The sequence below is a fragment of the Epinephelus fuscoguttatus genome, linkage group LG24 (assembly GCF_011397635.1).
Source record: "Epinephelus fuscoguttatus linkage group LG24, E.fuscoguttatus.final_Chr_v1".
Taxonomy (NCBI): domain Eukaryota; kingdom Metazoa; phylum Chordata; class Actinopteri; order Perciformes; family Serranidae; genus Epinephelus; species Epinephelus fuscoguttatus.
Genome location: NC_064775.1, coordinates 11178522 through 11194459, shown reverse-complemented (window position 1 = coordinate 11194459; position 15938 = coordinate 11178522). Strand labels below are relative to the sequence as shown.

Sequence of the window (15938 nt, the reverse complement as noted above, 5' to 3'; positions counted from 1 at the left end):
GGCATAGCAACAGTAACTAAGGGATTTAGCGAATGTCAAATATAGGATTGTCAGAAGTTACGTATGTAGTTGTTTTTCAGTGCTGCACTCAAGTCAATACAACTTCATATTCCCAGATTCCTTTGAGAGTTTGAGCGTCAAAGCAAAAGCGGCTCACCAATTGACAAGGCTGCAATACAGATCAGACAAATAAGGTAACAGCCCAAAGGGACCAGACACCCGACGCCCCCCGTGGCCCCAGATTCACTATGTGTCAGTTCGTTTGTGGTAATTTAAACATGGGAATATAATGAAGCTGCCATGTAGAATCTTTGCAGTGGACATGCTTCAGCCTGGGGGCCAACAGGGGCCAGGCAGCAAATCCCAACAGTTTATTCTGGCCGTGCCAATTGATCGCTGCTCGGGCCTTTAAATCATCTTTATGTGGGGAGATAATGGAACAGTAATGACCTTAACACATCATAATGCTTTTTGGAAAACATGCTTTGATCCATTACCTGTTATCCATGGGCGCATGCAGCGCGTTAGAGACTGGAATTTGAAGAGCGTCTGTTCTGTTTTATATCCACTGTTGCTTGCCTGCTTGAACTGGTTTTCGTTAAAGCATGCATGAAATATCCGGTCATTTGTGTGTATATGTCTGATTTTATGTTTGTATGTGTTTTTGAGGGGATGTGTATGTGTGAAGTCCTGCTATCCGCAATATCCGGTGTGTGCCTACTCAGCTGAGAGGCAACCGGAGGTCCATTCACTTCTCCTGATGGATCATTACATGCTTTCAGCAGGTGCCTTGATGGTGGAAGAGGGTGTGTGTGTGTGTGTGTGTGTGTGTGTGTGTGTGTGTGTGTGTGTGTGCAAACCTGCCAGTAAGAGCAGTGTAATGATCGGGGAGAAATCAATTCAAGGAGGCAGCAGGCAAACAATTGAATTGTTTGAAGGAGAATCTCATTTTCCTGAGCAATTCCAAAGGATTGCAACGTTACAAATGACCCGCTCACACCCTAATGTGGTTGCAAGCCATTTCCCACAGTGAAGCCCTTCACTCACAATCATATTACATGAACAGTCAAGGTGTGGACATTAGCTGTAATTGGTGCAGGAGCACTGTTAGTGTAATGCTAGATACAAGTTTGACTCTACCATGCACTAAAACCTCTTTTTCCCTCAACCAGTGCCGACCAGATTGACACGTCTTGAAGCACTGCGCATGCTAACTAGACGGCTGACACTTTGTGCTGTCTGCAAGTGATGAATGGAAGTGTTCAATTAACGTTGCTTTGATTTAACGCCCATGCCTCTGTTCTCGCAGTCAACATTCATTGCTGTTTCACGCGCCTTATTGCTTCCTACATGATACCTTTTCCTTTTATAATGTTGAGCCGTGTTGCTAATGGCCAACTGGCTTGTGATTAGAGGAGATTTGATTGCTGTGTGCCTTTGTTCCAGCTGTTAAGATGGAAAAGAGAATCTGGGATATAGGAACGGGGGAGGGGACGGAAAGAGGGAAACCACCACTAAATGATGGCGAGATCTGAAGGTGGGATACAGGATAAATGAAGAGCGAGAGGGGGCGAGATTGAGGCAGAGGGAGAAACAGCAGAGAACAATGGGACAAGACAGAGGGAGGGAGTGAGAGTCAGAAAAACACAGAGAGTGAGAGAGACCCTATAAAACTATATTTCTCCCCGGAGAGTGTAACAGCGTGATGAAAAAGGAGGGAGGCCCATGGGCGCATGGCCCCTTGATTAAATTGTCCAAACAGGGAGCAAGGGAGCAAAAGAGAGGGAGGAATGGAGGGAGGGAGTGAAGGACAGAGAGTAATGGCGCAGCTGAGAGAACACCTATAAAGAACAAGGCTGTCGTTAAGCAAAAAAAAAAACTAGAGATTGCACCATCCAGTAGGGGCAGAGACATGGAGCATGTGCACGTGCAGGCGAGCTCGTTCACACACCTCTCACACCGGCTCCAACGACACATGCACACACACATGCATGAGTGGTGTTAGCCTTGTAATGTGCCAATAAATCACACTAAGGGCTAGATTGACCTTAGCTATCCCGCTCCCTCCTCCCAACCCCCTGACTGTTCCTTGTCTCCTCACCATACTTTATGACACACACACATATACGCGCACACACACTACGAAAAAGCCTTGTCCATGTGTTATATGAGCAACCCGGCTACTCATAGGCTCCATTTATTTCCAGCATGGGTAGATAAAGTAGTAGAGATATATCTGTCACATATCTATAATGAGATAAGATATAGCATTATGGCGCTGCAGGAGGTCAGGGTTTGCATGAATACTGTATGAGTGAGGCGTGTGTTTATTTGCTGCAACTTGGGAAACGTATGGTGGCACTGGAAGATAAATGGTATTTATACGTGGTAGAAGAGCTGCAAAACACAACCACATGCAGAAACACACTGCAAGTTGCTCAGTACACAGTGGAAATGATTTACAAAACATTTGTTTTCCCAGTGCGTTTCTGTGTTTGGTTGTGCTTTCTGTTTCCGCAGGGTAGGTCTACATTTGGTTGGGTTTCTGTGCATATTTCTGTGTTTGGTTGTATTTTCTGTTTTGGTAGTGCGTTTCTGCATGTGGTTGCATTTTCTGTTTTTGTAGTGCGTTTCTGTGTTTGGCTGTATTTTCTGTTTTTGTAGTGCGTTTCTGTATTTGGTTATATTTTCTGTTTTGGTAGTGCGTTTCTGTATTTGGTTATATTTTCTGTTTTGGTAGTGCATTTCTATATTTGGTTGTGTTTTCCATTTTTGTGGTGCGTTTCTGTGTTTGGTTGTGTTTTCTGTTTCTGCACTTCCTCACTGTATTTGGTTGCATTTTCTGTTTTGGTAGTGAGTTTCTGTGTTTGGTTGTAATTTTTGTTTTTTCAGTGCGTTTCTGTGTTTGGTTGTATTTTCTGTTTTGGTAGTGCGTTTCTATATTTGGTTGTGTTTTCCATTTTTGTGGTGCATTTCTGTGTTTGGTTGTATTTTCTGTATTCGTAGTGCGTTTCTGTGTTTGGTCATATTTTCTGTTTTTGTAGTGCGTTTCTGTGTTTGGTTGTGTTTTCTGTTTCTGCACTTCCTCACTGTATTTGGTTGCACTTTCTGTTTTGGTAGTGAGTTTCTGTATTTGGTTGTGTTTTCCATTTTTGTAGTGTGTTTCTGTATTTGGTTGTGTTTTCTGTTTCTGCACTTCTTCGCTGTATTTGCTTGTGTTTTCTGTTTTTGTAGTGCGTTTCTGTGTTTGGTTGTGTTTTCTGTTTCTGCACTTCCTCACTGTATTTGGTTGCACTTTCTGTTTTGGTAGTGAGTTTCTGTATTTGGTTGTGTTTTCCATTTTTGTAGTGTGTTTCTGTATTTGGTTGTGTTTTCTGTTTCTGCACTTCTTCGCTGTATTTGCTTGTGTTTTCTGTTTTGGTAGTGAGTTTCTGTATGTGGTTGTATTTTCTGTTTTTCTAGTGCGTTTCTGATTTGGTTGTATTTTTCGTTTTGGTCGCGCATATCTGTATTTGGTTGTTTTCTGTTTTTGCAACATATTTTTGTATATGATTGTATTTTCTGTTTTTTGCAAGGTGTTTCTGTTAGTTGGTTGGTGTGTTTTTGTGTTTAATTGTGTTATGTAGTTTTGCAGTGGGTTTCTGTAATTGGTAGTGTTTACTGACTGCGTTTCTGTATTTGACTGTGTTTTCTGTTTTGGTAGTGCGTTTCTATATTTTGTTGCGTTGTCTGTTTTGCAGTGCATCTCTGCATTTGCTTTGTTTTATGTTTCTGCAGTGCGTCTCTGCATTGGATTATGTTTCATCTATGCATGTGTTTTCTTAAGTGACAGTGCGTTGAGCTCTCAAGGCCACCATAAAAATGTATCAAACCTCAGCCAATTCAATTTCCCCCGATTTATTTGTCTGTAATTTAATATAAGTCTCAGTTAGTGTCTCTCTTTTTCTATCACGCTGAAACATACGAGGTGCGAAGGTGCCTTTACTGGGAGACAGCAAATAACCACACCACTCTGTATCCCTCTTGGTTAAGGTTACTAAGAGCTGGAGGCCAGATACATGCAGCACTATTCTAATGAGTTATTTCTGCTTGATGACCAAGGGGCGGTTGGAGGTTTCAAGCAGACCTTTGAATTTCAATGAAGCAGAGGTTATGCACTCACCTACCAGTGCCTGTGTGTTCATGCAAGTAAAATTAGATCAAACATTAAAGTGATCAGGAAATTGTTTAACAAGAATACTCCAGTAAATTACTGTCCGTGCAGCTTTTCCCCCTCACTATTTCTGTGACACTTCACCAAGGCAATCTCAGAGCAAAATAATTATTTTTTTGTCCACTGGGTCCTCTTGCTCTTAACTAGCAGAGCAAATAGGCACGGAGCAAACATGTTTTCTATAAAAATATCCTTGTTTCTATAGTAACACCTAAGACATCTGTTGGAGTTTTTCTCCAACGTGACCTTAAGGTTACTTACGAGACAGAAGCATCTGCTCAGAATGGTGGGGTGCTCTTTGGGCTTATGCTTTAACAGTTTTGGACTAATTAAGCATCAAATTTAGTCTCCCACACTTACTGCCAAGATTGGTAATGAGAAAGCTTGAGAGAAAAATAAACATTTCATCCTGTAAACAATACTGTATGATCTGAACAGGTGGAATTTGCTGTGGATGTGTTGAAAAGGCTCAGTTAAGAGAAGGACAGAAGAGTCTGGTTCCATACAACTAAATCGAGTGCCACGTTGTCCCTTGGAACAGAGTAACAAGGGGTAGTGGTTGAAAAGTGTTTGAAGACAACCCTTCAAGACCCTGATACGTCATCAGTATCTTTAGTGTCATGTCTTTAGAATGAGTTATAGAATTAGCTATTTGTTCACTACTTAAGTTTCGCACAATCAATCGATCAAACAAGTCATCAAATAACTAAGAACACTACGTCAATACCAGGCCACTAGCGGTAGTCTGTAGGCTAAAGTTAGCGACCCATACTTCTGCATACCCTGACAGTCTGCGGGACGTCGCCGCTGGACTGAAGCTAAATTTTGGGTGTCATATGCCTTCAAACAGGGGGAATGCAACATAGAAAAAAAACGTCAAAATGTGAGAGGGACTGTCACAAATCAACAGTAACAATGTAACGTTAGCTAGCTAGCTAGCTTGTTAGCTACAAACACAGCAGCAAACTGATTGTTTTTTTTTGTTATTCTTGTTACAAAGAAAAGGACCATGATACATTGAAATGCCATCAAAGAAAATAAGATGGTTATTGGAAATTTTAAATCTTTATTAATGCCGAAAAGACATTTGTGGGTTTTCTTGTGTTGCTTGTGCAGCCATCTTGCCGATGATTTCTCACAACACTCACTTTGTGGGTGCCTCTGAAAAACCTCCCTTTGGAGGCCCGAACACTTCGCCCTACTCCTGTATCCCAACAAGAATCTGGACACCCTACCCCTTGACATGAACGCGCAAAACAGAGGGGTAAGGGCTAAGTGGTAGGAGCAATGGGTAGATCAGTCTCATAAAACAACTGCCTTCTGGCTCATGACTATTGCCACAAAATATTAAAAATTCCATGTTTTTTTTCTCCGTATCTAAGGGATCACCACGGTGCTGACAATGACCACTATCAACACCCACTTGCGAGAGACGCTGCCCAAGATCCCCTACGTCAAGGCCATTGACATGTACCTGATGGGCTGCTTCGTCATGGTCTTCCTGGCCCTGCTGGAGTACGCCTTCGTCAACTACATCTTCTTTGGGAGGGGTCCCCAGATGCAAAAGAAGCTGGCGGAGAAGGCAGAGAAGGCCAACAACGAGAGGGCAGCCAAGTACGATGCCGCGAGGGTGAGTTGGGATTTGATGATTGGACGTTTTTGATATGATCTCTAGACTCAAATTACGAGTTGATAAATGGATTAGAGATTGGATTAAAGTATGAGAAAATGTAATAAATGAATGTACTGCATTTGGTTATTTCCACAGAAACTGCCGCTGACAGTCTGAGTGGACTAAGCCTCCTTAATTTTTCTTCCTCCCAACAGGACATGAATGATAAAACAGCCTTGACACTGCAATTATTTTAAAATGAACTGTTTTGTCAGCTCTCGATAGCAGAGGCAGCAAAAGGAAAATGTTCTGCATAATTGAACTGTATTACATTATCACATTATTCATGGGCATCTGTATCCCCGGTGGAGGCTTCAGTGGCCGAAATATGTTTTAAAAAATACAGTTTTCAGGTTTGTTCCCCACATGTGGCTGAATATTTTCATCTCCTCAGGAGGCAGGTAGTAGGACCGCATCCCTAAAGCGGTCCAATCAGGTTAAAGGTCTTCGCCACTCACGCTCGGTGAGTTATTTGTCCAGTGAGACTCTTCAATATCCTTGAGTCAACTCTGCCATTGCCATCAGCTGACATGGATGTTTTTAATTTTCTTTTGCCGTAATGCAAAATATTCCTCCATCCATGGAATGAGTCAAGCGACAACAGACATCTTCATGACATTGCCATGTTCTCAGGAGTATTCATTTGACTTTGACTTCTTCACTGCAGTTCCTCCTACATCGAAATGCTCTCTCGCATTGCACAGTTGTTTCTGATATGAACCTGTTTCTCCTTCCAGAGGTCATCCTGAATGCATGCCGTGTCTGTAATTCTTTACTCATTGAAGTCATCATTAAGGGCCACATTTTTCACACAGCTTTCATGGCATGTCAGGATGTGGTGAATCAGTGTTACTGCAGAGGTCCCCCATCATGCGTCTGCGCTCGTAGCAGCCAGGATTCTTTTTGAAATGGAAATTTCATTTGAAAAGTGCATTAACTCCAGAAAATATTTAATGGAACTGAATAGTAGAATACGTATTGTTGAATAACACCAGTAAGTTACAGTCCTCTCCTTTAAAAAAAGGCTGAATGTGAAGCGAGTAGTGGAAGTCAGTAAACGCACCTTAAAGAACCAGTTTGACCTGTGCAAACACCAAAATGTTTGTATAAGGAAAATGTGGGACTTCCACAGTTTCTACATTTGCATGAATGATCGCCGTTGTTTTGTGGTGCATACATCATAGGCATGGAGTATGATGTGTGTCCTGTGTGTTTGATTTAATTGTTCACACAGTCTGTGTGGTGGGAAAAAAATTACTGGCTTCAAAGGGGAAGTTTACAGGTTGTAGCAGGAGGCAATTCTTTGATCATTTTATCAGTGGAAACGGTCCTCCTGTTCCTCAGTCACACAGAGCAGCAATGCTGTGGTGGCTGCCATTACAAATGTCATCATGAGAATGACTGGCAGGCGCAGGAGACCCCAGCTGGGCCTGAAACTTCTCCCTTCTCCACTTAGTCACTTTTCCATACACAAGGAACACTCACAAAGGTTTTTAAAAGTGTCCGAAATCTCACTATACTTTTCACTCCACATAAATGACGAGTCAGGTAATCATCATTTACTACACATCTGTCAAGTCACAAGCAAAAACAAAGCAGTGCAGTGAGTATGTTTGAGAACAAAAACCATTGGCGATATTTTGAGGGAATTAAAAAGTGCATCAATTTCACACTTAAAATGTGACAAAGGGGCAGTTTTTGGACATGCAATTTGGAATGCTAACCTGTTGCCTTGGCATGATATGACACCCATGGATGGATTATCAGACAATGGGCCCCTGGCAAAAGCTTCTCCATTCCTCCTACATAGGAGACACCTTGAAAGTGTAAAAAGACGCAAATCAAGTAGTCATTTTACATTTCTTTTTAGTTATTTTGTGGAGGTTTTGTATTTATTTTTGTCTATTTGTAAATATTTTGCATCCCCTTGTAGTAATTTTGCATCCCTTTGGAGTCATTTTGCACCTCTCTGATGGTTTTTGTCTCTTTGTAGTTATATAGCATCCCCTCAGTTATTTTGCATCCCTTTGGAGTCATTTTGTTTCTTTAATTTGTCAATTTGTGTCTCTTTGCAGTTATTTTGCATACCTTTGTAGTCATTTTGTATCCCTCATTTTGTCTATCTTTTTTGTCATTTTACATGACTTTGTAGTTATTTTATGTTCCTTTGTAGTCACTTAGCATCCCCTATAGTCATTTTACGACTCTTTGTAGATATTTTGTGTCTCTCTGTAGTCACTTAGCATCCCCTATAGTCATTTTACGACTCTTTGTAGATATTTTGTGTCTCCTTATGGTCATTTTGTTTCTTTTTTAGTCATTTTGCATTCCTTTTTAGTCATTTTGTGTGCCTTTGTTGTCATTTTTGTCTCTTTGTAGTCATTTAGCAACCCTTTATAGTCATTTTGCATACCTTTGTAGTCATTGTGTGTCTTTTTAGACATTTTACGTCTCTTTGTAGTTACTTTGTGTTTATTTGTAATTTGTGTCCTTTTGCAGTGATTTTGCACCCCTTTATAGTCATTTTATGTCCCTTTGTAGTCATTTAGCTTCACTTTGTAGTCATTTTGGATCCCTGGGTGGTCATTTTGTGTCTTTTTGCAGATATTTTGTGTCCCTTTGTAGTCATTTTGCATCCTTTTGTAGTCATTTTGAATCTCTTTGTTGTCATTTTGTGCCTCTTCGTAGTCTTTTTGTAGCCCTCTGTAGTCATTGTGTGTCCTTTCAGTCATTGTACATCTCTTTTTGGTTATTTTGTGCTTATTTGTAAATATCTTGCTTTTTTTTTTTTGGCAATTATTTTGCATCCCCGAGTAGTCATTTTATGTTCTTTTGTTGTTATTTTATGTCCCTTTGTAGTCATTTGGCATCCCTTTGCAGTCATTTAGCATTCCTTTTCCTTTGCAGACATTTTGTGTCTCTTTTTATTCATATTGTAACCCTTTATATTTATTTAGCTTTTTTTTTTTTTTAGTCATTTTGCGTCATTTAGTAACTGCCAGTTTTGTGGTCATTTTGAGTTCCTGGTCTTGTGTCTGCTGGCCCAGTCAGTAATCCTTCCATGATGACATCCACATTTCATGGTCTTGAACGCACTGTGCACCACAGGACAGTGTCTTAACACTACAGGTAGAGTCCTCTCTGGCTGTTCCATTTATTTGCACATTATGTTGTTAATTAGTTTTCTCATTTCTTTATCCATTCAGGCAGAACCACACGGCCACGGGAACATCCTGCTAACCACCCTGGAGATCCATAATGAGGTGGCGGGAGGCGAGATCACCACCAGCGTGGCGGACATTAGGAACTCTCAGTCCATGGTGCAGTTGGACAGCACGGCCTCGACGCACATCCAGTACCGCAAGCAGAGCGGCGGGATCGGGCCCCGTTCCGCCAGCCGGCACTCCCTAGACCGGGCCGCCCAGATGAAACGCAGCCGCCTGCGGAGGCGGTCCTCACAGCTCAAAATCAAAATCCCCGACCTGACGGATGTGAACGCCATCGACCGCTGGTCACGGATCATCTTCCCTTCCGTTTTCTCACTGTTCAACCTCGTCTACTGGCTCTACTATGTCTGATTGGACTGTTTTGTTGAGGTGTTCGTTGTTGTTTGTTTGAACTTTTTTTTTTCATTTTGTTTCTTTTTCTTCCTTTTTCTGTTGCTTTTATACATGATGGAATCTGTCGGGTTAAAGACTGCAACACATCAAGAAAAAAAAACAGACTGAGAAAAGACTAATGAGTTTTGGACCAAGTTCTTGTCAAAATTGTTTTTATATTCGCAGTCTTTGAATCCTTAGTACCGAGGTCTTTTTATTTTCTAAAGTATGTACTGTAATTGGGACTTGTGACGGTCATTTCCCAACATCTGCCCTCTCAGTAATGTGTAAATAGAGAGATACAAAGCCAGCAATTGAATAAATAATACAGTATTTGCAAAAAACAAACAAACACAATAGCAGTTAACGCAATGATTTTTCTAATCAAAAAAGAATTATTAAGAAAACTTTATACTACACAGGTGGTCAGATAAATGCAGGCAATTCCTAAAAGTCCATTAAACAAACTAATGTATGTTTGACTGGTACCCTATGCACTATTAATGCATGTAATGATCAACCAGTGGTGAAACAATGACTCCTTTTTTTGCCTTGGGTTACATCACGATGTGTATTTGTTTATAACGTTGATAATATACAGTATACTTGCTGTTAACTATGTCATGCATTGATCTGGTTACCCAAACACGATAATTTCAAGTCGAGGATTTTGTCCTCTGTTCAGGATGATTGTGACTCAGGTTCTGAATTTTTTGCTATACGACATATTTTTCTTGACAGAGAAAAGTGTCACTGAAATTTCCTTTTTGGTAATTTGATAAGGAAACGAAAGCACAAACGCAAATAAAACTGCCATTTTTTTCACTTCTACCTTCAAAGCAACATGCGCTTCAAGTGATAGCATGACAGAATTGCACTCAAATTTATCAAACTTCCTCTAAAAAACTGTCTTACTTTAATTTAAAACAACTGCCAAGGGCCTTTTGGGCGACACGGTTACTCAAACCATGAAATATTATGATATTTTTGTACTCTGTGTCTTCAGGTATTTATTTGATTTTCCTATCCCGTCGGGTTTTTTTTTGGTTTGTTTTTTGGTTTATTTGTTTGCTCAACACTTGTGATAGAGTGGAGGACCCATTTTTGTACATAAGTACATAAGTGTGTATATACATAAATGTATATATATATACTGTGTGTACAACCCAAAATGAAAATGATCTGAGCATTCTGTGATTGTCATACTGGCTATTAAATGTCAGAATACTTAGCGCAAAAAAGAAAAAAGAAAAAAAAGATGACAAAAAAAGACAAGGATTAAACAAATTAACCAACAGGTCAGTTTCAAGCATCAGTTTAGTTTTTGAGCATTTGTGGGGCACTCTGGATATCTTCTCTAACATCCGACCATGTTGAAGTCCACTCTAGACACTGTGTGTATGTTCACCCTGCATTTTAGAGGTACTGTATGCCCCGCCATACAGCAGCAAGTGATGCAAATGGATTTCATTGATTCCACAGACGGACCACGATAACCGGTCTGTCGACTAATAAGCACATACTAGCGCTGAATGTATCAGATCCATTCTTCAGGGAGAGGATAATGAGCCATGGTCATCATTTCTCCATCAGAATGTAACACGCCCATTCTTACGAGTGACGGTGAAAGAGAGGGAAGAGATGGTGTTTTAAGAGTGTGTGCATGTGCATGTGTGTGTGTGAGAGAGTGATAGGGAATGGATAAGGAGAGCTTGAGATAGGAAGGGTGTGGGTAGACCATTTATTTTCTGTGCTGCTTGCTCGACTATGGACAAATGTCAACGTATAATAGTTTTGTGGATAAAAATAGCTCTCCTGTCCCGCTCTTTTGATAAACTGTGTGCCATTCCACCTAAGGTCGCAGAGCAATCAGCCACTTACAACTCATGGACGACGATGTAAATTTCATAGATACATGACTCACATAAACCGTTTGTGCATGTACAAGAATACAAAAATATTGCTACTTGATAATATTGAATTGAGAGGTGGGATCAATCTAACTAAAAAATTGTGACGTTTTATGTGTACAGACTGATTGATATATGACCAAGAACTGAATGTATTGTACTTGGATTGTTGCTGCACAAATGCAATTTTCTTTCTGGAAACAGGATTGACCTCAACCGTGATGAATTAGGGCTCGAGTTGACTCCACATTCAAGTGAGTTTCAAGTTTTTTTGCTGACAGTGTTGTAGTCAAGACCACCTAATGCGAGAACAAGTCATGAACAAGACCAGAATGTATCAAGAATGCAACAAAACTTTGAGGGGTTGAGATCGTGGCCCTGTCTACACCGATACAGATATTTGAAAACACAATTTTCTCCATGTTTTTGCTTCTTGTCCACATGCTAACGTCATTGCAACTGAGATTTTTTAGAACTCCTTTTAAGGTGCAGATTTGTCAAAACTCTGGTTATTTTGTGCGTTTGGGAAACAATGACAGCATCTCTTAATTCATGCATGCCCACTGTCTTTTGTAACAAGCAAGTCCCAGAAACAACAACAGTGGACAAACTTACCAGTATGTTGTGTTTCGTAGCACTCCTTGGACTAATAACTACTTCATACTTAAACTTAGTATTGCTGAATCACTTAATGGATGAACGGAGGCATCTGCTGCGCCCAGTGTTACTTGGTCCACTTCGGTATCCATGGTTTACAGTCTGCCGGATCAGACCTGGTCGGACCAGAAGATGGTGGGGCAATTTTAAGAGTGAGATCGTTCACGATGAGGAGTGGAGGGAAAAAATTTGCATGTCCAGAGCATCACTCCAATCAAAAATATCTGTATACATGTAGACAGGGCCTCAGTGATGTCCCCGCAGTCGGGGTCTTGACCGGTCTTGAAATAAAATCCAGAGTCCTCTTGTCTGACAAAGACAAGACAAAGTAAAAATGCAGTCAATTGCGAGAAGAGACTGAGACCTTCAAGAAGTGGTCTTGAGACCAAGACCGTTTGAGTACTACAACACTGCTTGCTGGTTTTCTGTCCTGTTTTCTACTGTGTAGACAGGACACAGTGCACATATGACCTGGGTCCAAGAAAGAAGAAAGCTCCAGTTGTAAAAGAAATACCACATCATATATAATAAGCCAAAACATCTTGCTAAAGATGTGTTCAGAAAGAATCCAAAGTAAGATTTCACCTTGCGTCATTTGTACGAATGTGTTTATTCAGCCCAAACAGCCATGTACCAACTGTACATTTAGCGGTAAGCGGTAACCAAGCGGACGCACTAAAACTCTGGGTCTTTCAGTTACTTCCCTCTCTTCCCTGTACGTTTATGAAGCAGATGATTCATACATTTTTCCAAAGTTGGAACATTTTTAACTGGTACGGATACGTTTGCATGTCAAATTGCGTCTTACCGTAGACTTCGTATGCACTGCCCCAACACTATAGTTGTCTGGCGTTGGTCTGAACACAGTGAAAGGATTTCTTGACTTGGGCACAAAGCAAGGAAGGAACCAGTTTGTCCAAAGATGTTTCAAGCTGCTTTGTGTGATTTAAAGTTTGCAAAACAGTTGATGAAGCTTCAGTGTTGACACCAACTGTACGATAGCAGTAAGTTAGCCAACAACGGACGCAGTGACACTCTGGTTCTTTCTGGTACCTTCCTCTTGTCTCTGTATGTTTATAAAGCAGATTCACAAAGCCATGGGATGCTCGCAATTTCTCAGAGGTTAAAAACAACTTGTGCGGACACGTTTTCATGTCAAATCGTGTCTTCCTGTACTAAGTATGCAACTGCGCCGCCACTAAAGGTTGCCGTTCTGTCTGAACACACAGTAAGAGAGGATGTCTTGACTTGGGCACAAAGCAATGTTTCGTAATCTCATGCAGTCAAGGTTGTTAAGGAGCCAGTTTGTCCAAAGATGCTTCGAGCTGCTTTGTGTAGTTTGAAGGACGAAATTCGTATGAATGAAGCTTCAGTGTTGTGTAAATAAGATATAATAAGACCGATTGTTGGAACACTAAAGCTAGAAGACTTTATTTCCTGGCGTCGTGGTTACATTTAATTTAAACAACTCCTTTCGGGTCAAGTTTTTGCAGATGTATGAGTCATTATTTTACCAAACTACATAGTGCAGTTGAAAAGCGAAAGAGGCGGTGACTCTCGCTACTTGTTTATCATGCATGCAAACTACAATTCGTAACTTGGGAAGATTTTTAAAAAATATATATTTTGCAAACTCACTTATGAGAGCTGCCAACTGCTTCTTTTAGAGATGACAATATGCCATGTGAGCCTACAATAAAAATAAAAAAGTAACAAAAAAATAAATAATAAAAAAGAGTCATCAAAGACTTCAGGTGTTGTATGGCCTTGGTCCCATAATGGAATGTGAAATGTTCTGTGCTGCCACAAAATGTATTTAGGCTTAGATTTATACTGTATATCTCTGTATGTTTCTCTTCCTTTTTCAATAGATGATCATGTTAAACCATCAAATAAATGATATACATTGTACCTGTGTATTTGGTATTGCGAGCATGCATGACACTCCGTAAAGAATCCGCATATACTGTACATGTAGAGCAAGTACAATAATACAATGAACTGCCATTTCAAACGTACAATAGAATTTTGATAAAATGTTTCCTGTACATATCCCAGGACTTGTTGGGAATTTGTCCTCTTCAGCTATTCAGGTGCCCTTGAGCAAGGTACTCGATCCCTATCTGTTCCAGTGCAGCTACGCAGTGACAGTTGAAGACTTTTAATCGCAACTCCCAGTTGGACATCTTTTGTGTATGAGGTGAACTTTATGAATGTGTGCCAGAGTGTTGGTGAATAAGAGTATAGTTCCCTGGATAAATAAAGACTGAAAAAAAAAACCCAAAACAGAACACTGTGGAGGTTATTGATCAGCACTGAAACCTATTCATCATTTCACACTACTCACTTCCTTTGGCAACTTGTTTGTACAGGTAGGAAAAATAAAAGATGTTTTCAAGTCTTCACAATATCAGCTTGTAGACTACTCAACACTTCTTAGCAGTTAACATTCAACCAATCAGATTATTTCTATCTCCAAAGCCGAACCATCTTTGAGAAATGTCCATGTTATTGTGAATAATTTTTGATCCTTACAGGTATCATGGTTACAGGTGTTGTTAAAGTGTTTGCAAGCAATGCTCCAAACCTACACTGAATTTAACGACAGGCATGGCCATTGTCAAATGGGTCCCTTGAACTCTCAGCTCAAGAAATCTGAATGAGTTCTATGGGTACCCATAAGTCTTCCCTAAACTCAAAAAGGCTTGTTCCCTGTAAGTGTTTTATTCCTAACAATCAATGTACTCCTTCAAATTAAAGCTTTATATTTGTCTTTTTAAGGAAAGGGACAACCAAGTCTATTTGAAGAAAAAGGAAGTTGTGGTATTAACTACTGTTAACTCTCTTGAGTTATGCACATCAAATTATTGGTAACATTAACTGTAAAATAAAAAGCTAAAGTGTATCAGTATGTGACTCCTTAACTCTCCATATTGACATAGTTTTTAACTATCCTATATACTGCAACATCAAAACCGAATTCCTGAGATTCAGATGTACCAACCACAAGATTTTCAGTTGCCACATCTGGCCAACCATAAGAAAGATTTCTGGGGGCACAACTGTTCACAAGGTCAGCAGAAAAGACACCACTTACCTTACCTTTTTAGAGATTCGGCAATTGTTGGCACCCATGGAAGAATGTGCAGCATTGTCATACAGGTATGGACACAATCTCAAAGCAAGGTTTTAACTCTGAGCTCGACTTGTGTCTATTCCTATTTTGCACTTTTCTTGTCAGTTTCCTGTACGTTTCAGTGACTCTGGTTTCATACAACAATGTAATAAACACATCCAATAAATTGATGGCAGATTTTGGAATGGATCAGTGGTAGTTTGGTCTGTGTGTATGTAGTGATAAAGAAGTTGTTTTGACTGAAACAAATTAATTTCACCTTTGTGTCTTTTGCACAATTGGCAGGTTTGTACATGCTTTTTCCACCTGTTTCAGGCGTCCCTGGGAATAAACATAAACCCTGCGCCTATCTTTCAGTCCCTGCTACAAGCCAACTTTTACTTGACATAAAATAGCTCTGAACTGTAGGAAACTACAATAGATAGAGACAGGTATAGTCCTCTGGAAAAACTCTTTACCTCATTAGTTGTCATTCTTCTCTCTAGTTAGGCTTGTCAAAATCACTGTGACTGCTGAGAAGAAGAAAACCAATCCCACGTGGCAAATTTCTGGCCATTCCTTCTGGAAGAGTCTGTAAAAGATCACAGAAGATACCCCTTTTTTAAAACGTACATCAATGAGAAGAAGCTACTCTAAATCCCCACCACTATAGAGTGTAATGTGTATTTACAAAGAGGGTTTCCTGCTTTAAAGCTAATGATTATAATTAGGTCATTAGAAGGAGGTCAGAGCCACAGAAGGGAGACACACA

General features: G+C 40.2%; 1 protein-coding gene across 4 annotated transcripts in view; it reads left to right on the top strand.

The window, feature by feature from the left end:
- LOC125884751 (gamma-aminobutyric acid receptor subunit beta-3-like) overlaps positions 1 to 9565 on the top strand; it is a 51483-nt gene extending 41918 nt beyond the window's left edge. For 2 of the 4 annotated variants that reach the window (XM_049569916.1, XM_049569913.1), the window contains 3 exons: positions 5596 to 5843; positions 6280 to 6348; positions 9092 to 9565. In XM_049569916.1, coding sequence (XP_049425873.1) covers positions 5596 to 5843; positions 6280 to 6348; positions 9092 to 9463 — 689 coding nt within the window. In that variant the 3' untranslated portion in view covers positions 9464 to 9565. The remainder of the gene's footprint in view (positions 1 to 5595; positions 5844 to 6279; positions 6349 to 9091) is intronic. The other 2 variants (XM_049569917.1, XM_049569914.1) reach the window with 1 other exon arrangement.
- The last annotated feature ends 6373 nt before the right edge of the window (positions 9566 to 15938 follow it).